Raw genomic sequence first — 23,003 nt, 5'->3', positions numbered from 1 at the left:
TTCACACCAATAACACTGAGCAGGCCATGTTATTCTGCACCAGACCTCTGAAACAGGTACTTTACTCTTGGTTCTATGGCAAGGGGTTACAGGGAGGCAGAGGAATGATTCAAGGGCTTTCCAAGCCTCTTGGGGGGAAAAAAATGTAACATCCTCAAAATATGGGAGCATACATGATGACAGAGAAAATCAAGCTTCCTTGGGAATACGGAGAGCCAATTCAAACAGAAGGAGCAAAACCACCTCTCAAATTACCCATTCACCCACCCTCCTAAACATTTCCTTTATGAATCTGTAGGAGCTACATTAGGTACCTCAGACCCCACAGTTTCTGGATTCTTGAATCCCAACAAGCCATTCTTGAGGCTGAGAAACTGCCTTGGAAAACGAAGCAGCTAAAGGCAGGGAGAGAACAAATAGGTACATTCTCCATTCAGGAATAGTAAAATAATAATCAGTAAAAAAGGCTATTCCAAGTTGTTCATTCCTATTTGTATATAATTCAATTCCTGTGTTCAGGTGCTTGCTCTAACAGCAAAAGTTTTTTGCAAGGTATGTGGAACTGTGGGATTTGAGGAATTTACTAAAGCGAAAGTTGAGGCTTTAAATAAACATGTTACTGGTAACTTTCATCAATAACTGAAATTCATCTATTTTTAAAAATTAATATAATTTGCTTCCATTCAACTGATGAACAAAAACAAAGACAGCTAAGACATTAATATGTACTTTAATAATATTAAAAACAATGTATTTAGTCACCCATATTAATATAAAGAAAATACTTTTCAGAAATACATGATTATGAAATAATAAAAAAGAAAAATGCTGTTAAATAAAAAAACCTAAAAGGTTAAAAATATAAAAGCCAAATTTACTCCATAGATTCAAAATGTAATGAATCACTGGACAGAAATTCAGTAAATAAACTGCTAGAAATAAGTGCAATGAAGTCTAACAATTCTTGACTCTGTATTGGTTTACAATTGTAATCATGATGTATAATTACTTAACACTTGGGATATATGTATAAATTCTTCTGAGGGAAAAAGAGAATGAAGCATTGCATTTGTGAGATGAGCTTTATGTAATTTCATATAAGGTAAAGCAATTTTGATTTTCTTCCCACAATAATTTCAATTTCCGAACAGATAAGAAATATTTCCATTTCTATAATCAATTATCTTTTCATGTAATGGTTTAAATGCTAAATTATAATTTATGGACTGGCACTTGTATTATATGTCCAATATCATCTAAATCACCACTTACATATACTGTTCAGGAACATATTAAGTTCAAACTCTGGATTCTGGTTGGAGATGAACAAAAAAAATGGACCACGCTCATTGACGCATCACAACACCTTTGCTTTTTATGTAAAAAAAAAGATCCACCTTGCATTTTGACCAGTTAAGCAAACATATGGAACAGATAAATAGATCCAACCTGAGATGAAAAATTATTCCATATCTTTCACTCATCTAACTACATAGCACATGGAATTATTTAAAGGTTACCAATGAAGAGATCTATCTGATATTTGATTTGTTCATCTCTCCCTTTGAATGTTAGCTTTCAAAACAATATTTGAAGTCCACTCAATTGTTGAATAATTATCTATGTAAAGTTGGGATGGTGGGATTAATACTTCAATCTGTATTAATGTCTACATATGCTATCTCTTGAGATAGAGGAGGAAGACTCGTATCGTATTCCTTTGCTACTGGAAATGGTCTTAGGATATCAAGTAAGTCATTTTACTGGTTCCATTCAGCTTCATTATCTTATTCTTATAACACAGTGGGAAAAAGCACGTGGATACAGAGATGATCTGAACCTTTACACATTAATCCCTTCCACATAATCACTTTCTCTTGACCCCTTTAATCTTCGAACTTTTTTAAATGCCAAGATTGCAGCTACAGCATTTAGCAAATATACTATGACAGCCAGGCAGCCGCACAGACCGCCAACAATGTCAGCACCATGCAGACTGCAATTAAACCCTTCATAACCTTTACTTTTGTACATGCGTTCCCTGTCTTGACATATTTGTGAATTATAACCCTCAATCAGGTGTTGAAAATAAAAATAAACAGAGGGTATGTAGCCAAGTGCTATTGCTATATCCAGAACACATTCAATAATCAATAAGAAAGGAAATTTCCAGGGTATCCGAGTTAAGCCTAAAAGCAGTAAAAGGCATGCTAAAGACATCAAAGCCCCACTGTATGCCATTGTGGCAATGACTGCAGGCAGCTTTAGCTGATAAAATGCAACATCCAATTCTTTTACTTTTTCAGCCTCTGCTCCTTGAAATCCACTATAGGCTGATCCAAATGTGTAGTAGTAGAGACTTCCTAGGCTGGAGAGATCTGTGTAGCCCCCAGTGCCACTGTAGGAGATTCCCCCACACACCAGAATTAACAGATTCAGCAACACCTCCACCAACTGACAGAGACCTGCAACAAAACAACCAAAACACAGGCAACTATTATCTAATTACCAAGATGTGAACTTTTTCTTACTTGAATTGTGTGAAAAACAACTTTAGAAAAAAAGTTTGAAAATGAAACACAATTTGTTAAGAATATTTATATAATTTGTTTCAAGTCCAAACATTCCTCTTCAAAATAAAATATAATCCTTCACCTATGGGATTTATGTTTCAGGTTGACTCTATTAGAATCATAAAACTATAGAAACGGAAACAGATTCTTTGGCCATTGTCTGTTCTGAACTATTATTCTCCCCAGTCCCATTGACCAACACCCATACCACTCCAATCCATGTACCTATCCAAATCCTTCTTAAAAATTAAAATTGATCCCGCATTCACCACTTCAGCTGGCAGCTTGTTCCACACTCCCACCACTCTATATGAAGAAGTTCCCCTATTGTTCCCCCTAAACCTTTCCCCTTTCACCCTTAATCCATGTCCCCTGGTTTGTATCTCACCTTCCCTAAGTGGAAAAAGCATACCTACATTTACTCTGTCTATCCCCCTCATAATTTTAAATACGACCATCAAATCTCCCCTTTTCTACACTCCAGGAAATAAAGTCCTAACCTGTTTAACCTGTAACTCAGTTCTTGGTCCAGGCAACATCCTTGTAAATCTTTTCTGCACTCTTTCAATCTTATTACTATCTTTCCTGCAGTTAGGTGGCCAAAACTGCACACAATACTCCAAATTTGGCCTTACCAATGTCTTATACAACTTTCCAATAACATCCCAACATCCTTTGATTTATGAAGGCCAACATGCCAAAAGCAATCTTTATAACCCTATCCACCTGTGACACCACTTTCAGGGTTGGGGAAACCTGGGTAGAACAGAGAAAGGACCACGTGTTTTTAAAAATAATAAAATTCAACGTGCATACTGTTACGGGTTATATTTTATATATATAAAGTCTTTAAAAGAGATAGATTGTGGAGGGGTTTAGTGTAGATCTCTCAACAATAACATGTCACTGGCTGGCGATTAAATTGTTGTGGAGGTAGATGAAGCAAAATGCAGATCCCGGCTCGGCTTACTGGAACCACACCCATGGTTGCAATGTCCAGAAGCCGGGCAGCTTCAACACTATGGCATTGATCGCAGGTTGCACTTCCATCTTCGGGTCCAAAGCACAATTTGGACCAGTCGGGGTCACCACTATAGCGAGGTCGCTACAGCTACAGCTAGGTTATAGCTCTCGGTTATAGCCCGAAGGCTGTAGCTCGAATCCTCAAGTGGAGAATGACACAAACACACACCAGTAGAGTGAACTCGACACTGTTTATTCAGTAGCAGCTCTGCCTTTTATAGTCAGCTCGGGACGTGGCTCGAGCGGATTGGCTGCCGATTGGTTACCTTGGATGCCTAGGCCCCACTTGAGCCCCCTGTGATTGATTGGCCAGTTTCACTGCTCTGCCGGAGGCCTATGGAGATGGGTGTTTCAGCCTGCACGGTGTTTTGGTCACTGTGTTCGACGGCCATTTCCTGTGTTGGGCCGAGGTGTGGGCCTTGGGCTGCTACAAGAGGTTAATTATCTGGTGCATGTAACCAGTTAAACCAGAAATATTGCTTTCTTCCTGCTCACGATAAGTTTCTGACTCAATGCAACAACTAAAATAAACAATGAATTTCACAATTTCATTTTCAGTTCAAAACAAATGCAATAATTATTCCATCTCCAATTTGACTGCTATTTTGTAAATTGGTTCATTTGTCTCAAATAAAATGCTGCAATTATTGAGAAACCTGAAAAGGCACTAAGAAAATACAAGGTTTCATTTATATTAAACCTGCTTAAAAGGATTAATGCTGATTTAACGTCAAAGCTATAGCTCATTCACATTTCTCTCACTGTGAATTAGCTACTAGATACTTATAGGAGCATTACATGAAAAACAATTTCAAATCAAGAAGAAAAAACTGATACACACCATTTTACCCTAACAAACATTGTTCCATGAATGTTAAACTTTTGTCATTATGGGCACAAAGAATATAGTTAACAAATCCTTCAGTGGGTGGCTCCTGAGGTATATCAAAATGGGGATGAAAACAGGGACAAGAATGAATGATTCAGCCAATTTTCCCAGCTACAGTAAAACATATTCTCAGCACTTGAGAACTATTGCTGAGGACCAAAAACAGCTACTGTGGTGAATAGTTTAGGATTAATCTTGTGTCATGAGTGTTTCTGTTATAAAAGGAATGTACAGAAGTTTTACAAAGAATTGTGTCTTGTGCCATACCATAACCAAATAGATTGTGGAAGCTATTTTATACTGACCACACAAATATTAATCCCCAATGCACAATTTTAGAAATAGCCAGCAGTGTGTAATGAGCAAATAATGAGAAGCTGAAGGGATTCACTAGGTCAAGCAGCATTCATAAAAAGACATGGACGGGTAACGTTTCAGACTGTCCCTCCTTTTTCAAATATTGAGTCTCCATTTCTCTTCATAGATGCTGCCTGCCTTGCTGAGTTCCTCTTGCTTCTCATTGTTGAAATGACAGCATATGCAGCTTCTTGTGTTTCCGGCAAAAAAAAAATTTTGTTGCTGTGCAGACCATCTATAGTTGGAAATAACTTGATTTTTTTAAAAAATAGTTTTAATTGTTTAATACATTTGAAGCAGATTTATTCACTTTCAAGGAAGAAAATGCAAAATTATAGCAATTAAAATCTGGTCCCAAGATTTAATTTGTTAAATCATCACTCACTGTTGACCTAAACAGACTTCTTGTTCAGTCCCTGCCATGCATTACCATTCCCTATCTTAATCTTTTCTAACTCTACAACTCTCTGAAGTGTTCGTAGTCATCCGGTACAGTGTCTTAATTATTCCCAAATTTACATTTTCCATCACCAAAAACTGCTTTTTAAAAGAAAATACATTCTCTTCCCCACCACTTTCTTATTTTTTTCTAAGCACCTCCTGAAATCCATCTTTTTAAAGATGTCATAATATGTCTTTGTGTAGCTCTGTCAAATTCTATTTCCTAATTAAATTCAAATTCTGTTTCATAACATAGGGTGGCACAGTTCATGTAGCGGTTAGCACAACACAGTTACAGCACCAGCGTTCTAATACAGTGCTGTTTGTCAGGAATTTGTACATTCTCCTCGTGTGTGTGTCTTTCCTCTAGGTGCTCCAGTTTCCTCCCACCATTCAAAATGTACTGGGGATGTAGGTCATTGGGTCGAGTGCCGTAAGGGCCAGTTACTGTGCTATATGTCTAAATTTTAAAAAACATACTTGTGAAATGCCATTTTAGAGGCAATATATAAATTTTGGTTGTTGTTATGTGCAGACCTTCGCTCTTTACCATCTTAAATTTTCTCTTGATATCTTACCTCGATTTGTACAAAGGTAATGACACCTGTAGCAATTTAGAATTTCTCCTGAATCTTCATTTTTGTAGTAATGCATCTCCAGTCCCTTATCTTCATATTCGGGAGACAGAGTTTCAGAATAGCTATTAAGAAGAATGAAATGTTTGTTCTATTATGCCATGAAAAATCTCTCACACGTAAATTGTCTCATCAAACTGTAAGATTTGATTATCTCTAAATAGTGTATAAATTGGCTTAAAAATGGAATTTAGTTTTCTCTATATGATGTCATGGTGTCAGTAACATTCCAGCTATTTGATTGTTAGTATGTAGAGATTAATTGATTGAATTGAGGATTTAATGTCAAGAATCATTTTTGGTATTCTTAACTTATTAATTTGCTAATTAATGTTATTTTGCATGTGGCCCCAATATAGGATCAAACCAAAAATTCAACAGAACTCGTATGCCTTTGAGATTAATTGAGAGGAAAATCTAAATTAATGCCATTATACACATGGATGTGCATTTTAATTAACTTCAAACTGATGCCATTGTATTTTCTATACTCTGATAATGTCCTTTAGCCCTCTGTAACTTTCATCATAACCAGGGAATATTACGGAATCGGCCTTTTAGCCCATCTTGTCCATGTCGGACAAGCTAGATCCATCTGCCTGCATTTGGCCCATATTCCTCAAAGCCTTTTCAAGCATGTCCAAATGCTCTTGGAATGTAACAATGATCTCCTCTGCTTCTACTTTCTTAGGGAGCTTACACACCACCCTCTGTGGGAAAAAAAAATGCCCCTTTTAAATCTTTTCCCTCTTACTTTAAGCTTTAGATTCACCCACTCCCGGATTGAGACTATGACTACCTTATATGTGCCCCTCATAATTTTATTCACCTCTATTAGATCCTATGTTCCAGAGACAAAAGTCCCAGCCTTCTCCTAAAAATTCAAGTGCCTCAGTCCTGGCAACATTCTCTACAAATGTAGGGATCGGAGAAAAAGTCAGATAGCAAAACATTTCTGAAAAGATCACATTTTGGTTCTTGGACTTACTAACTTCTCATGTACATTGGCCCCATAATGTTTGGGACATAGGCACTTTTTTCCTTGGAGTACCAGTCTCTTTGAGATTACTGAACTCATTAATATACTTCCTTCTTAATGATTCCTAAACTGTTGATTTTAGTAATCCTAAGGTTTAGGTAATGTCTCACATGGTTTTATTCTTGTTCCTCAGCCTTGTAAAAGCTTTCATTGGCACAACTCTAGTCCTCATGTTGAAAGATGACAACTTCAGGCACCAAAGGTGATCAAAAGCTGTCTTTATACCTGCAGCACCAATGAAGCAATTAAACATAATTGAGTAATCACAAATAGCCGTGAAGCCAAATGTCCCAAACATTATGGCACCCTGAAATGCAGGAACTATGTATGTATAGAAAGTGCTCTAATTTCTACGGGGTCAAATCAAAATGTATACAAATAATCTTGAATAAAATTTGGAATGTGCACTTTAATTACATGCAAATTGTTTGATTATAAATTTAAAACTGTGAAGCACAGGGACAAATAAAGGAAAAAAAAATTTGTCCCAAATATTCTGGACAAGACTGTATTTGCTTCGCAAAGATCACTTTCTTTCATTTATGAAATGTACATTTCACTAAACACAAATTGAAGAATATTTTGACTATCTGTTACTCTAGAATGTATGTCAGCATCTTACTTGTTATGTTTATAGACAGCTTGCCCATGATCTGGGAAATGAATTTCTTTTTCATTTCTGTAATTTGCCTGAGGATTACGATGTGAGATGTTTTCAGATGTCTGTGAATGGAGTTCTCTATCATTTTTGTAGCGATGCTCTCGATCCTCCCTTTTATGATGGTCCCTCTTCATTCTGTGTTCGTTTTCTCTTGCATGACGTCCATGATTATGGGCATCTCTAGCTCGAGATCTTTTCTCTTCTGCTACTTCCCTCCTTGCATCTCTTTCTTTATCTCTATTCCTTTTAGAGTAATCCCTTTCTCTGGTGTTTCTGCTGTCATCGTCCTGATTTTTGCGATGGTGGGAACGATGATGCTCCTTCTTCGGATTATCTTGTTCACTTAATTTTTTTTCAGCCCTGTTTTCTCGGTAGTTTACTGAGTGGGCCATCTGTTGAAATAATTTTTAAAAACACAACAAAATACTCTATTTATTAAGCCACAAGCACACTGAGGAAATTGCAGTTCAGAGAGTTCCGCACACAAGGCAACTTTCAGTACTTGAAGTCATTCACGTCACCTCAAAAGCCGGTACGGTAAAACTTTGATGAGTTAAAAATCCCAATGGTTTCCTGTGCTTATTTAAGACTCACTAGGGATCATTCTCATGTTCAGTGCCCCATTCTGATGCCGGTTTTAAACTGCCTGAGATTCAATTGCCATATTCTGTTTGAACTCACCAAGGTCCTGTTCCCACTTTAAAAAAAAATATTCCAGGGCCCTATTCTTGCGATCTTTTAAAAACATCAGAGCCCTGTTTCTCCATCTGCACAATTTTAAAAGAGGTGAAAAAATTGCTTGCAGTCCCATTACTTCCAGACATTGTTAAGTGATTTAATGAAATGTAATTCTCTATTGACAAGAATATAATGATTGAAAACTTCATTAAGAAGTGAAACCATCAGAACATAAGAACAGAAAAAGTGGGAACAGGAGTAGGCCTTCTGGCCTATCAAGCCTGCTACGTCATTCAAGAAGATCATTGCTGACCTGCTTGCCTTTGTACATTTATTTTAACAGTTAAACAAGCAATGCAGTTGGAGGCAAATCGGAAAACCAAACTTGCTGTTAAAGATTAGTGAAACAAGAATAAAATTGACAATAGGTTCTTCCGACATCCAGCTGTCTCAATGATAGTTTTATCAATTGCTGGTTTTTAAAAAAAAACATGAAAGGAATAACTAAGAGAGAGATGGGAAAGTTAGTTCCATTAGTAGATGGACTATGGGACACTGCCTCAAGATTTGGGAAAAAGGTGAGGAGAAACTGCTTTTCCAAGAGAGTAGTGAATCAGTAGAATTCTCTGCCCAAGGAAACAGTTGAGATGACGTCATTACATATATTTAAGACACAGTTAGATTTTTGCATAGTTGATGGATTAAGCATCAACTATGCAATGAACTTCTTGAATGACGTAGCAGGCTTGATAGGCCAGAAGGCCTACTCCTGTTCCCACTTTTTCTGTTCTTATGTTCTGATGCTTTCACTCCTTAATTAAGCTTTCAATCATTATATTTTTGTCAATAGAGAATTAGAATTACATTTCATTAAATCACTTAACAATGTCTGGAAGTAATGGGACTGCAAGCAATTTTTTCACCTCTTTTAAAATTGTGCAGGTGGAGAATCTGCATCAAGGGAGATGTTCCACGTATTAGCCTTAAAATTGGATCATGTGGTGCTCCAGTGGAATTGCCATAAAGCATTATCAAGATGGATGAAGTGTAGATTCACCCACTTCATGTGAACTTCCTGCAACAGGGATTAACTGCTTCAGCTAAACTGGCTCAGCGACTAATTTTTAAAATTGGCTAAAGTAAAAGTAATTGCTCAGAATGCTGAATTTTTTTTTAAAAAGGTGTATATCCTGGACATCTAAAATAAAAACACAACAATACAGTAGGAACTCAACAGGTCACAAAGCATCCATGGAAAGCAATAGGCAGTTGATGTTTTGGACCTTAGCCTTTCATCAGGAATGCAAAAAAAAACCAAGCAGATGCCCCAAATTCTTATTTCTTCTTAGGTGCGGGTGGGAAAGGGAGGAGGGCACAGGTTTGCTCGGTAGGTGACAGGTCTATGCAGGTGGGAGGGGAAAAAGAGAAAGGAGTTGAAGATGATTGGGAAGCTGGGGAAAAAAGGATGAGAAAGGTGCTCTCTGGTTGGAGAAAAGAGGTGGGCGGCTGGAGAAAGGCAGGTATGGGAGACAGCCAGGGGAGAGAGGAGCCGGAGGGGGGACGGGGAAAAGAGAAAATCAATTCTCCAGCATCTTCAGACGAAATGTTTAGCTCCATTTTGGTGCACCACTGAAGCCTCTTCCAGGGCCACCCCCCTTGAAGAAGTGTGCTCCTTTCTTAGGGGGCTGCGTGACCTGCTGAGAGCCTCGAGCACTTTTGTGTATTGTTCTAGTTCTCCAGCATCTGCAGACTCCTTGTTTACCTTCAAATGCTGGAAACACAGGCGTCTGTGGAAAGAAAATCCAAGTTAACTTCCCGATTCTGAGGAAGACTCGTTTCCCCCCTTCTACTGGTGCTGAGTGTGTCTCTGCTTCTACTCGGTTAAAAGTGTTTAATCTGTTTTTGATATTTGTCCTGTTCTGAAATGTAAGGATTTGTAGTACATTTCACCCCCCCCCCCCCCCCCCCATGGACGAAGTTCTTTGCTGTACCGACGAGTTGGTGTGGTCCTCTTTAGCCACACTGACCAAATAGAAAGCCCCCTTACCAGCTGAGAGGTGTTTGTTTCGCGATCCGAGGTAATGTTGATCGCAGATGATCTGTATAAAATTGTGAGCCACACCAAAGAGTTGGAAATTCGACACCCCGGCACCTGACCGAAACTCGCTCGGGAGAAACTCGAATGCTGACATTCCTCAATTACAATGAGATGCCGTCTCGGTAACAATTTACAGCCCCATGAGACGCTCTCTCTCTGAGTGGGGAAACTTTCTTCGTTTGTCGAGAGCCAGAAAGGTCCACCTGAAATCAAACAACGCAATAGAGGCAAAACATTAGAAAAGCACCAGCCCAATACGGTACTGATCATACCGGTAACTTTCGTTTTGATGACAATCGGAGCCGCATCCACTGAAACTTTGTTGGGGGCTGAGCTCGCTGGAAAAGCTCAACACCTTTGATGTTCATTTGGATGGGAGAGCGGCTGGTGGTAAGAATCAGCATGCCACATCCTACCAATGCTGAATTAAAAAATAAATAAAATTGCAGCCTTCCACTTGGAATAAATAGAGTTTAATTTAAAAAAAAACATTTCTGTTCATTCTAAGCAAACAGCAGCACCGAGAAAAAAGGTTGGAGTAAAATGAGCTTTCACTTTGATGACAAGTGGGGAATTGAAATATCCTTAAAATACATGTAGAACTTTTTATTAAAAGTTTATCTGATTGTTTATAAAGGAAACTTGGCATTAATGGAAATTCTGTGTTTATGTATTATTAATTATGATTTTTTGTATAACAGATATGTGGTTGATATATGATTTTAATATTTGAAGTTAGTTTTAAAGTGGATTTCATTTGTTAAATACATGTATTATGTTTGATTTAAATTATATGTTTAAGGGTATTATTTTAGTTTTAATTTTTTTGTTAAGTTTTTTTTTGTAAGTGGGTTTTTGTCTATTTTATTTACAACACTTAATTAATTCTTCACTCTTTATTTTGGGGGGGAGGGTTGAACTAATTTTAAATTAGATGATTAATGTTGTGTTATAATTATTGGGGGGGTTAATTTGTGTAGTTTAATGATGTAGTATTCTAATTTTTGGAGGGGGTACCCCCTCCATAAATCTTCGTCCACGAAGCCAAGCCAAAGATTCTAATTTTTATTATTGTATTTTTTTATTATTTCTTTAAATGTAATTTTTATTTTATTCATGTCATCAAATTTTAAATAAAGTTTAAAAAAAATACATGTAGAAAATTTACTTGAAATCTAACAGTCAGAAATAAAAGTAACAAAACAGATTATGAGAGTCATTTTCAAATGATCAACAAATGGAATGCACTTCGTGAAGGAGGCAAAAGGTTAAAATGATTTGAGGGACCATTAACTTTTTTAAATAGTGCATTTTAAGACCGGTCAAAGATCCATCATTGGTCCAGTTGCCATGATCTAAACATTCGCTTTGGACATGTAATATCTTGAGATTTTAATTTTTAATTTCTACCAAGATTTTATGTTCATAATTTATTAGATTCACTGGCAATTATACAATTATGCCTGTTTTTATTGCTAAGAGTTGATTCTTTAGTCATATTTGATTTTGAAATTCTTTGAATTTTCTGGATGTCAAGACTGTATTTCTCCCTTTGACCAGACAATAAGATTACATTTAAACTACGGCACAGTAACTGGCCCATGAGCCTGTTCTGCCCAAATCCACCAATTAACCAGCAAACCCTTTTTATGGAAGACGAGAGGAATCTGGAGCACCCAGAGATAACTCATGCAGACACAGGGAGAAGGTACAAACTCCTTATGGACAGTGCTAGATTCAAACCAGGTCTCTTGTGCCATAATAGCCTTGTCGCTACACTAACCATGCCTCTCCAAAAAGCTGCTGCGTTTCTGTTCCATCATTTAATTGCTAAGTTTATCTAGCCTCCAATAGTCTCTCCTCACTCCATCAACACTAAAGTTTTTGTTCACAGAGCATTTGAAAGTTCTACTGGTCTTTTCACATTTAACCATAGCAATAGTTCTGACCATAAATTCACTCTTACATTATCTAGATCATCTCTGGATCAAATGGTGACCTTAATCCTTGTTTTAATTTTCCACAATAGCAACTAATTCTATAAATCACCTTGCACGGTTGGCATAGCGGTTAGCACAATGCACTTGAATATGGTAAGTTTGGACATTCTCTGTGTCTGCAGGGGTTTCCTACAGGTGCTCTGGTCTCCCACCCTTTAAAAACATACCGGGGTTGTAGGTTCAATTGGGTGTAATTGAGCTCGTTTAAATGTCTATGCCTTGCTTTGCCCTATAGAAATGCCTCCAGCAGTACATTTTTTTCATCCTCTACCCTTCAAATAGTTTTTGCATTCAGTTGGCTTCCGATTTCTATATCAGTTTATTAATTTTCCAAGCCATGCTTGCTCTACCTCTGATAAGTTTATTCTTGGGTTATCTCTTATTATGACCTTTTCCGTAGCCCATTTATTATTAAAATTTTGAATCCTGATTTTTGATATGTCGCCACACCCACGTGCTTGTGAACTATGTTCATTTATGTGATTGCTATTCCAGACCCAAACCAATCACTACTATTTCCTTACTTATCCAATCCTAGATCCTTCTGCTGCTTTGCATACTTTTGTTTCTCTTGCTTAGCCCCATTAAAACCTTATCCCAAGCCTTTTACCCTTCTCCATTTTCCCATTCTCTGCTCGTGCCCCTTAAACTGTGTAAGGCGAGTTTACCTCTTTATTTCTTATCTTCAAAAAACCAATGGAAACAACCCAAATGTTCCTAATGTTCCTCACTGACCTTCCTGCCCAAAATCATTGCTATAGTGCTTCCTTTCTTCTCCTTATCACATCTCCTCAACTGTCAACGTCTTCTCCAGCAGTAATCAGCTATCATTAATCATTCACTTCATTTTTTTTCAACACAGTAGCAAAGCCAATTCTGGCCATTTAAATCCCTGCCACCCACTCTTTCAGCTGCTCCCATCAGGGAAGAGATATAGGAGTATCAGAGCCAACACCACCAGGCTGAGGAATAGCTTCTTCCCACGGGCAGTGAGAATGCTGAACCACAAAAGGAACTACTCACACTAACTATCCGAGACTTTTATATCATGAAACGATATTTATTTATATAAATTAAATAGTTGTCCTGTGTTTGTGTGGTTTGTCTGTATGTTGTATGTTTGTGTGTTTTTGCACTGCTGAGCTGCCAGCTTCCCAGCTCGGGCCATCCTCTTTGGGAGAGCTCCCTGTTCACCGACTCCGGTAAGGCCTTCCACTTTTTTTTCCAACAATTTCTTCATCTCTTCTTTGCTTGCTGTTGTAGTCTTTTCCTTCTTTGGAGCCATCCTCAGGTTCTTATACCTTTTATCTTTGTAACTTTTTAATGTTTTAATTCTCTGCCTTGTTTTTCTACTTTTTTTTCAACTTTCTCTGTGGAGGGCTGGTTTCCCTAACCAGCCACTACTCTATCACGTGACCACCTCCTTATGCTCTTCATTCTTAAGTGGTAAGATCACATTTGCCAACCTCAAGTTGCAGAATCTTGGAAGAATGATAACCAGATCATACATTCATAGCTCTTTCAAATTTCTGGGATGCAGATCAGCCATTCTCAACCTTTTTTTGGCTACGAGAACTCTGCTCAAAGTTTATGGGCCCCTTCCCCATGAAGCAGTCCATACTTCTCTCCTACTGATGACTTAAAAAAATAAAGAATATTATTATTTCAGTCCATGGCCCCCCTTAAATGGCCCCGTTGAGAATGCATGTAGATCATTGGGTCCTTGAAATTCATACGTTTTCATGTTTATTACTTTCTATAGAATTGTTAATGAATATTTATGTCCTCTTTACACAGGACTCTTAGCTCTCCATTATTTTGGTTTTCTTATTTTCTTTTGCAAAGACAGATATAATATAATTATTTCCTCTGCTGTTTCTTTATTTCTCATTCTAAATCCTACTATCTGGCTGTAAGACTCACATTTGCCTGACTAGTCATACCACCTGATCGAGTTCCTCACTCGATTACTTAATATACTAACTGCTCAGCACCTTTCTCCATTATTGGCTTAACAGAAACGATATGTATTCCATACAGCACACGATAAAGATTCTAAAAAATTAACTCGAGTGTAATTAGACAACAACTAATAAAGCACCAAATGTCAGAAATAAAACTTCTCACACATGAGTCTCTTTAAAACTGATGACACGACAAGCTTTATTTACAAGTCTGCAGAGTTGGACTCAACTGGCTTCTCACCAGTTAAGCCCCGATACATACAGTGCATTGATTTTTATACCCTTGTTGTTTGCCCTTCCCCTTCTTATTAATACTGTTTTAATTGGTTAGTATTGCAAAAGCATTCTAAGTACAACTGCATTTTTAATTATCACGTTCGTTACGTACGCTGCGAACTCTACATACACTAAATTCTGTTTCTCACCCTTCTTATCAATCTTTTGTCTCCTGCATGTCTCTCACTATGACCATGAAAAGATATGTTTAAAAAAAACATATCCAGCTGAACTTTTTGTCCTTGGCTGCTAGTAAACTCCCTGTCCGTTCTGGCTTCCCTTTTTATGATTAATCATCACATTTTAACCTAAATTCTCTATCTCTAACACCAAAGAGGTATAGAATGTGGATGGTCAGGGATTCGTTTCAAGAAAATGGAGTTGAAATTTTAGAAATTGCAGTTCCGAGAAAACAGAAAACCATTCGTCAAGTTTATTGTCATCTGATTGTACAAGAACAACCTGACAAAATGGTGTTCTCAGAGCAAAACATGTCAACACACAACCAGACAAACAATGCACATGCAGAGTCGCATGAACAAGAAGCAGGCTGAACACACAGCCCTGAGGTGCGCCAGAGCCCAGGGTGACGGCACACAGATTGTGGTCTTTCCATGAGGAAGTCCAGGTTCCAGTTATGTTAGAAATTAAAGTACCTTTAAAGAAATTGCTCGAGACAAAAATTGAGAACAAAGAACATTTATTACTACAACAATGCAAAGTTGGGTGCTTCCCCTTACCCTGGGAATACACACACATACTGGGGCTCACCCAACTTTTATACAGTCAATTTCAGTATCAGAGTGCCCTCCCCCTTACATTCTTCTGCCCCCTGGATGGGTTTGGCATAGGCAATCCTTCCTGCCTATGTGCAGTTTCAGTACACTTGGAGGACCAGGGGGTATCCTGTGGGTGTCCCATCATGTCATTGTCCTTATTCACACCTTCCTGATTCTCAGGGCTACAATCTCTTGGTATGCGGAGTTGACTCATTCTATCTAGGGTTGGCTAATTTCATATGTATAAATCTGTGTATGGTTAGCTAATTAGATATGTAGGACTTGGTACTTCTGTCCAGGGCTAGGAGACCTTTATCTGATCCAGACTACCTCAACTTCCTACATTCTATTGTACCTTACCATTCCTTATCTTAGTCTTATGGTCTTGTCACAAAGACTAGAAGATTCTTATGTTAATCGTGCTGACTCTGCTTTCCTGCATCCTAACCCCCAAGCTTATCCTGTTTGTACTGGTTACAGCCATTTACTGATGAACTTTAGTTTCTTCCATGTTCATAATTTTAGATCGATTTTCCCATCTCTCACAGTTACAAAGAGGTGTGTGGAGACCCAGCGAGGACAGCTTCTCCACCAGCCTCTGGGAACTATTAGCATTGAATGCCGAGCTGAAGTCAATAAGCTGTGTCGTGTTCCAGGTGGGCTAGGACGGAGCGAAGCGACAAGGCGATAGCATCATCTGTGGGACGGTTTCTTCTTGAGATGAAATTGGAACATGGCCAGCATGTCTGGGAGGTGTACTTTAATGTGTTCCATCACCAGACTGGAAGCATTTCATGATGGTGGCGGTCAGGGCCACGGGGTGTTTTGCAGCCTGTTGTTATCTGTTATTGTATATTGTTGGCATTGCTTCACAATGACAACAATTCAGAGTGACAGCGGGAAAGCCATCCGAATCTACCCAGTTCATTCACGGGCAGCAGCAGACACAAAGGTTTCCCTGTGGCAGTGAATCAGGGCGTCTCTCCAACCCCCCTGGCCACAGGCCTGGATTTGGAGTCGCGCCGGTTGCTAGGATGATCAACGCGGTCTCCCATTGGATGAGCTGCCCCAGCCTAACCAATGGGATCACGCCTTACTGGCAAGCTGGGCTGGTGGCCGTGGAAGCGTGTTCTTGTTTGAACGGTCCTGATTTCAGCTCCAAGTCGAGATGCCGTTTACATTCAGAAGGAAGGACAGAGCATCTTTTGTAAGTGGAAAAACACGTCTGGAACTCGCGTGCTCCCGTGTCACTGGGCGTTGAAGATCAGGGTTTCCCTTTGATGAAGCCCCCCCCAGGCCCCTCCCCTCCCCAGCCAGCCCCCTCCCCTCCCCAGCCCCCTCCCCTCCCCAGGCCCCCCCCTCCCCAGGCCCCCCCCCCCTCAGGCCCCCCCCCCTCAGGCCCCCCCCCCCAGGCCCCCCCTCCCCAGGCCCCCCCCCCCTCAGGCCCCCCCCCCCCAGGCCCCCCCCCCCCCCTCCCCAGCCAGGTCACCATGTTGCTGATGGGAGAAGTTCCATGGTGCAGGTTTAAAAGACCAGACGGGCGCAGCGAGAGGGCACATGGCCACGTCCTCGGGAGGGAGAGGCTGCAAACAGCCTCGGCTGGAGGAACTCGGGCCAAGCAGCACGTGAACGATGTTTTGAGCCGAAACACTTCTTGGGGAATGTTACCTTTAATCGTTCAGAAGGGTGCTCAATTTCAAGATGAGACTCGAATTTAATGGTGGCTTGGAAGTCTTTAACGTCGGCGTCGAGTTGGTGAAGATGACGAGATCATTGGGATAAATCCATGGGTAAAACGTTGGAAGATGAGCATGCAAACGCACCAAATATCGATTCACCCCCCTCAAGGGAACGCAGCAGACTTTGAAAACGAGCTGACTTGAGGAAACGCGTTGACTTTCAGTGAGAGAGAGAAAGATGGGTGCTTCCCCCTCCACTCCACCTTGACTGCACCTTTGACTCCACAAATCACCTCCAGTAACCAATTGAGGAGTTGACTTCTACAATATACAGTCAGGTCGGATTTGTACAATAAACTTGACGAATGGTTTTCTGTTCTCAACTCTCGGAACTGCAATTTCTAAAATTTCAACTCCATTTTCTTGAAACCAATCCCTGACCATCCACCTTTTTGGTGCTTTATTAGTTGTTCTCTAATTACACTCGAGTCAATTTTTTTAGGATCTTAAGTGTCATACCGCTCATCAAGAGCCCTTCAACCCACCACATCTCTGCTAAAGATTAAATTTAATAAGTTGGGTATGATGCTGCATTTTTTTTTCTGAATAGATGTTTCCAATATCTACCTGTCTCATGCTTACCTTGGCAGAGTTTGAATTAGTGTTGTCTGTTTTGGCCATGCAAAATGCGAGCCATAAGATCTGCCAGTTGGAGCTCACAGAGCAAGTTTTGTCTTGGTGGTGGAAAATGAATGTTATATCCACAAGGAGAATTTAGTTGGTTTGCTATATTGCTAATAGATTTGGAGGAATCCATCATCCTATTGTACAAGTTCAACTTGAAAAAAATGCATTCTCTGGTCCTCAATGCAAAAACATGCGGACACACAACCGGATATAATGCACATACAGAAAAACAATACATATTCAGTACGTATATAGAATATAAAAATAAATTCTGTTTAATAAATAGTAGAGTAATTTCAGTCATTCAGCAGTCTCACTGCTCATGGGAAGAAGCTGTTTCTCAGCTTGATGGTTTGTGGGGGAGGAAGAATCCAGTGAGTAGATGTTGTGAGACCAGGATAGATTTCTTCTTGTGTGATCTCTGAGGAATTTGGTGTACTCTCCTCTACTACTAAGCTATTAATGTGTAGTGGAGGTGATCATTCCTGGTCCTCTTGAAGTCCACAATAGCCTCTTGTCTCGTACTTGTTAAGACTCAGGTTGTTATTCTTGCACCATATCACAAGATTTTCCGCCTCTTAAATGCAACTCATCATTGTTGTTGATGAGGCTTACTGCTGTTATGCCATCTGCAAACTTGATGACTTTTGGAGCTGGATCTGGCATTGCAGTCATCGATCAGTAGCGTGAATAGGATTGGGCTGAACACACAGCTTTGAGGTGCACCAGTGCTCAGTGTGACAGTGCTCAACTTCAGCTGACCTGGACAGATTCTGCTAGGAAGTCCAGCATCCATTTACAGAGAGGTGTGTTGAATCCCAGCGAAGATCGTTGGTGTTGGTACCCTTTTAGAAGTTTATAGTAGGCCGAGAATTACTCTACTATTCATTTGCACTGGTTGGTAGAGGGGTTTTGTTTTGCAAATGTTGATTGTGCAGCTCATTCTCTCTTCTTCACTGGAGTGAAACATGAAAATCTGCAGATGCTCTAATTGTAGAGAAAAGAAGGCCTTGAAGAGGGGCTCAGTTCCAAAATGTTGGTAATATATCTTTACCTTCTATGGATGCTGCGAGACTTACTGAGTTCCTCGAGCTTTTCTCTGTGCCAAGCAATGACTTGGAGCTCTGCTGCTGAATGCATGCCAGTGCATGTGGAAAATGAAGCAGCTATCAGTGTACTTTCATGCTGCAATTTTTAAGGAGTTGTAACCTTAATTTTAATTTTGAGCAGCTTCCATGTTTTATTATTTCTTGTTTCTAATAACCATATTTTTGACTATTTATCTAGAAGCACATAGCTCATGGCTTGGTTCCTGCAGCCACAATTGCTCCAAGAGCTGCTGTTCCCCGCACACCACCACCTCGTAGTCCCGCCTCTTCTCCAGAGAGACCAAGGTAAGTTATTTTCATTGGACTCTTCATTCTTGATGAGGAAAAGTCATAAAATAGTTTTTGGTTTGTAAAGGAGTTTAATTGAATAACAATGAACAATCTGTGAGGTCTATGAGGAGAGACTGGAAAGGCAAAGTGTTTTACCTGGAGTGGTGGAAGTTAAGTGGGGACATGATTGAAGCATCTAAAATTGAGATGTGGCGGCGCACATCCTCATGGTGAACCGGCCCTGCTTGTATCGCCACGTGGCGGGGCAGCCATGGGGAAAGGGCATCATCAGAGGTTTCTCTCTGACTCCAGCGCCCACCCTGGGCTGCGATTATGATGTCACAATGCACCAGGTGACTGAGCTCCTGCTGCCCTTATAGGGATGTGCTGAATTTGAATAAAAACAGTCGTTAACGACCCTCAACGTGGTGGTTGGGTTTCTTCCACTGCTCACACCCCCACAGTGGTGACCCCAACGAGCCCAGACGTTTTTCTGGACTCAAAACACCATGGATTCAGCAGAGGTTAATGCTGTCTCCATCAAGCTTCGCCCCCTTTTGGACCCACCGACCGAGAACGTGGTTCGGGCAGGCGGAAGCACAATTTCAACTCCACAACATCTCCTCAGACGCCATGATGTTCTATCATGTCGTGAGCGCTCTGGACCAAGATACGGCAGTGAGGGTGGATGACATCATCCACCATCCCCCCCCCCCGGCTACGGGCAAGTATACCGCCCTCAAAGACCTGCTGCTTGGATCCTTTGGGCTAACTCCCCAGCAATGGGCTTCCAGACTCCTTCACCTAGATGGGGTTGGGGACCATAGTCTGTCGGTGCTGATGGACGAAATGCTGGCCTGGCGGAAGACCACAAGCCTTGATTTCTCTTCTGCCAGATATTCCTGGAATAGATGCTGGAGGACATCCAGCTGCTCCTCACAGATGAAGACTTCTCGAACCCAAGGAGAGCAGCAGCCCTTGCGGATGCCCTCTGGCACATGAAGAGAAGAACGAGGCAGCCCTCAACCAGGAGGCACGGCCAGGAGCCAGCCAACCGCAGGCCACTCCCAAGACCAAGCCAGAGGAGGGCCATTCAACCTGGTGTTTCTACCACCAGCGCTGGGGAGTGCAAGCCCATAAGTGCCGCCAGCTCTGTGGGTTTCAGGGAAACGACCAGGCCAGCCACCGTTGATGGCTGCGACGGCTGGCCAAACAAACCGCCTCCTTCATGTGACAGACAGATCCACCGGCCGCCGATTTCTGGTGGACACGGGCTGAGCTCAGCATCCTTCCCCCACAGCATTAGAGACTCGCATCCGATCTCGAGGTCCAACCCTGCAGGCGGCCAAGGGCTCCACCATCAGGGCCTACGGCACCCACAGGGCACAGATCCAGATCAGGAAGGAGAAGTTCCACTGGAGGTTCATCCTACCCTCCGTGGGTACCGCGCTGTTAGGGGCCGACTTCCTCAGAACTCACGGCCTACTGGTTAACATGAAGGTCAAAAGGCTGGTCAACGCCCAAATGTTCCAGTCCACCCGACTGGACACAGCAGAAGCCCACAGGCCCGAAATCGCCACTGTAGCCGCCGCCGGGGATGAGCTCGACGAGATCCTCCACGAATTCCCCGCCATCTTAGAGCCACATTTGAACGCCGCCCTGCCCCATCATGGGGTCTTCCACCACATCGCTGCACAGGGCCCTGCTGCACGCTAGACCCAGACGGCTGCAGTCCGAGAGGCTCCAGCAGGCAAAGGAGGAGTTCTCCAGGAACTGGGAATCTTTCGGCGCTCAGACAGCGCCTGGGCATCGCCGCTCCATATGGTCCCAAAATTGTCTGGGGGCTGGAGACTGTGCGGGGACAACCGTTGATTGAACGACACAACCACCACCTGACAGGTACCCAGTGCCCCCACATACAGAACTTCTCCGCCAACCTCCACGGCACACTGGTCTTCTCCAAAGTTGACCTTGTGCGGGGATACCATCAGATCCTGGTGCATACAGACGACATGGGTAAGACGGCCATTATCACCCCTCTCGGCCTCTTTGTGTTCCTGCGTATGCCCTTTGATCAAAAGAACACTGCCCAAACGTTCCAGCACCTCATGGACATGATTGGAAAAGACCTGGACTTTGTGTTCCTTTACCTGGACGATATTCTCATTGCCAGTCGCAACCGCGACGAACACAAAGCCCATGTCCGCACACTCTTTGCCTGACTGGCGGACTTCGGCCTCATGACCAAATGCTAGTTCGGCAAGGAGTCCCTCCAGTTCCTGGGGCACACCATTTCGGTGGCTGGGGCCGCGCCGGAACCGGAGAAGGTAGCGGCTATTCAACGATTCTCCAAACCCTCCACCCTGAAAGGCCTCCAAGAGTTCACGGGGATGGTGAACTTTTACCATCGTTTCATCCCATTGTTCGCACCCATCGCCACAAAGAAAAGGCTTTATCGTGGTCAGAGGAGGCGGACTGGGCTTTTTTTGCAAAAAAGGAGGCTCTAGCCAGCGCCACACTGACGCCACGTCCTCTCCGTGGACGCCTCAGCTACGGCACTGGGGGAGGTTCTGGAACAGTGGCTCAATGGACAATGGCGCCCGCTGGCCTTTTTCATCAAGCAGCTGCGCCCTCCGGAGCTCAAATACAGCGCCTTTGACTGGGAACTCCTGGCGCTGTATTTGGCCATCCGGCATTTCCACTACTTCCTCGAGGGCAGGCCGTTTACAGCTTTCATGGATCACAAGCCCTCACTCAAACACTGACGATGGCCAAGGATCCGTGGTCCACCAGACAGCAGCGCCACCTCTCATACGTGTCTTGAGTTCACGACCGACATCTGACACAGGGCTGGCAAGGACAATGTAGTGGCTGATGCGTTCTCCCGTCCAGCCATCAACACTCTCGTGTCCAGCCTGGATTACAAGCAACTGGCTCAGGCACAGAAGAACGATGCGGAGACGCAGGCCTTGCGGAATGCCATCTCGGGCCTCAAACTCCAGGATGCCCGGGTGCCCAGCAGCCCAGACACATTTCTCTGCAACGTCTCAACAGACATGTGACGCACGGTGGTCCCGCTGCACTGGAGGGCAAAGGTCTTCAGTCTGATTCACGACCTCGCTCACCCAGTGGTAAAGACAACCGTGCGGATGGTCGCAGAGTGGTTTGTGTCGCACGGGCTGAAGAAGGAGGTTTCTCTCTGACTCTAGTACGCCCCCTGGGCAGCGATTATGACATCACAATGCACCAGGTGACTGAGCTTATGCTGCCCTTAAAGGGGCGCGCTGAATTTGAATAAAAGCAGTCGTTAATGACCCTCAACGTGGTGGCTGTGTTTCTCCCACTGCTCACATGGCCACAGTAGAGAAACAAGCAAGATACGCCTTTCCCCAAATCAGAAGCAGCTAAAACAAGAGGATGTAGATTTAGGGTGAGGAGCAAATGAGGGATCTTTCTCGCCCAGAGAATGGTGAGTATCTGGAATACACTACATGAGAGAGTGGTGAAAACAGTAATTGATAACATGAAGGGAGTATCTAGATGAGTGTTTGACTTGCTGAGGCATATATGGCTATGGGCCAAGTGTTGGAAGATGCAGTTAATGTGGATGGTTGCCCACTGGTTGGCATGGGCGTGGTAGTCTGAATGCATTACATAAAAGTGCTGGTGAAACTCAGGAGGTGTTGAACAGAAATTAGAGAAGTTGTCTGGTTGGAGAGTTCCAAAATGGAATACAAGGTGTTGCTCCTCCAATATACGGTTACTTTCGTCTGGCAGTGCATGAGGCCATGGATATTCTGTCGATTTAGTAATGTGTAGAATTAAAATGGTTGGCCATTGGGAGG

General features: G+C 41.9%; 3 protein-coding genes across 17 annotated transcripts in view; 2 read left to right on the top strand and 1 right to left on the bottom strand.

Annotated features, from left to right (window-relative positions):
- phlpp2 (PH domain and leucine rich repeat protein phosphatase 2) overlaps nt 1-7,498 on the top strand; it is an 89,042-nt gene extending 81,544 nt beyond the window's left edge. The window contains exons 20-21 of the transcript XR_011345875.1: nt 1,695-1,750; nt 7,091-7,498. The gene's annotated coding sequence lies outside the window, so the exon portion shown is untranslated. The remainder of the gene's footprint in view (nt 1-1,694; nt 1,751-7,090) is intronic.
- marveld3 (MARVEL domain containing 3) lies at nt 856-19,515 on the bottom strand. 2 transcript variants are annotated; one of them, XM_069901816.1, is made up of 5 exons: nt 19,315-19,515; nt 10,344-10,597; nt 7,580-8,010; nt 5,862-5,983; nt 856-2,465 (listed from the first exon to the last, which is right to left on the bottom strand). In XM_069901816.1, the coding sequence occupies exons 1-5, from the start codon at nt 19,352-19,354 to the stop codon at nt 1,843-1,845; spliced, it is 1,470 nt and encodes a 489-aa protein (XP_069757917.1). In that variant the 5' UTR covers nt 19,355-19,515; the 3' UTR covers nt 856-1,842. The 2 variants fall into 2 exon arrangements, with proteins under 2 accessions (XP_069757917.1, XP_069757916.1); XM_069901815.1 differs by lacking the exon at nt 19,315-19,515 and having other exon boundaries at nt 10,344-10,766.
- Nucleotides 16,459-23,003, top strand: part of cep89 (centrosomal protein 89) — a 105,681-nt gene continuing 99,136 nt past the window's right edge. For 4 of the 14 annotated variants that reach the window (XM_069901803.1, XM_069901804.1, XM_069901806.1 and 1 more), the window contains exons 1-2: nt 16,460-16,620; nt 19,067-19,173. In XM_069901803.1, coding sequence (XP_069757904.1) covers nt 16,582-16,620; nt 19,067-19,173 — 146 coding nt within the window. In that variant the 5' untranslated portion in view covers nt 16,460-16,581. Of the gene's footprint in view, nt 16,621-19,066; nt 19,174-23,003 lie in introns of all 14 variants that reach the window. The other 10 variants (XM_069901802.1, XM_069901807.1, XM_069901805.1 and 7 more) reach the window with 4 other exon arrangements.

This window comes from Narcine bancroftii, chromosome 10, assembly GCF_036971445.1.
Source record: "Narcine bancroftii isolate sNarBan1 chromosome 10, sNarBan1.hap1, whole genome shotgun sequence".
NCBI classification, from domain to species: domain Eukaryota; kingdom Metazoa; phylum Chordata; class Chondrichthyes; order Torpediniformes; family Narcinidae; genus Narcine; species Narcine bancroftii.
The sequence above is the reverse complement of the archived record's forward strand: the minus strand, read 5'-3'. Positions and strand labels throughout refer to the sequence as shown.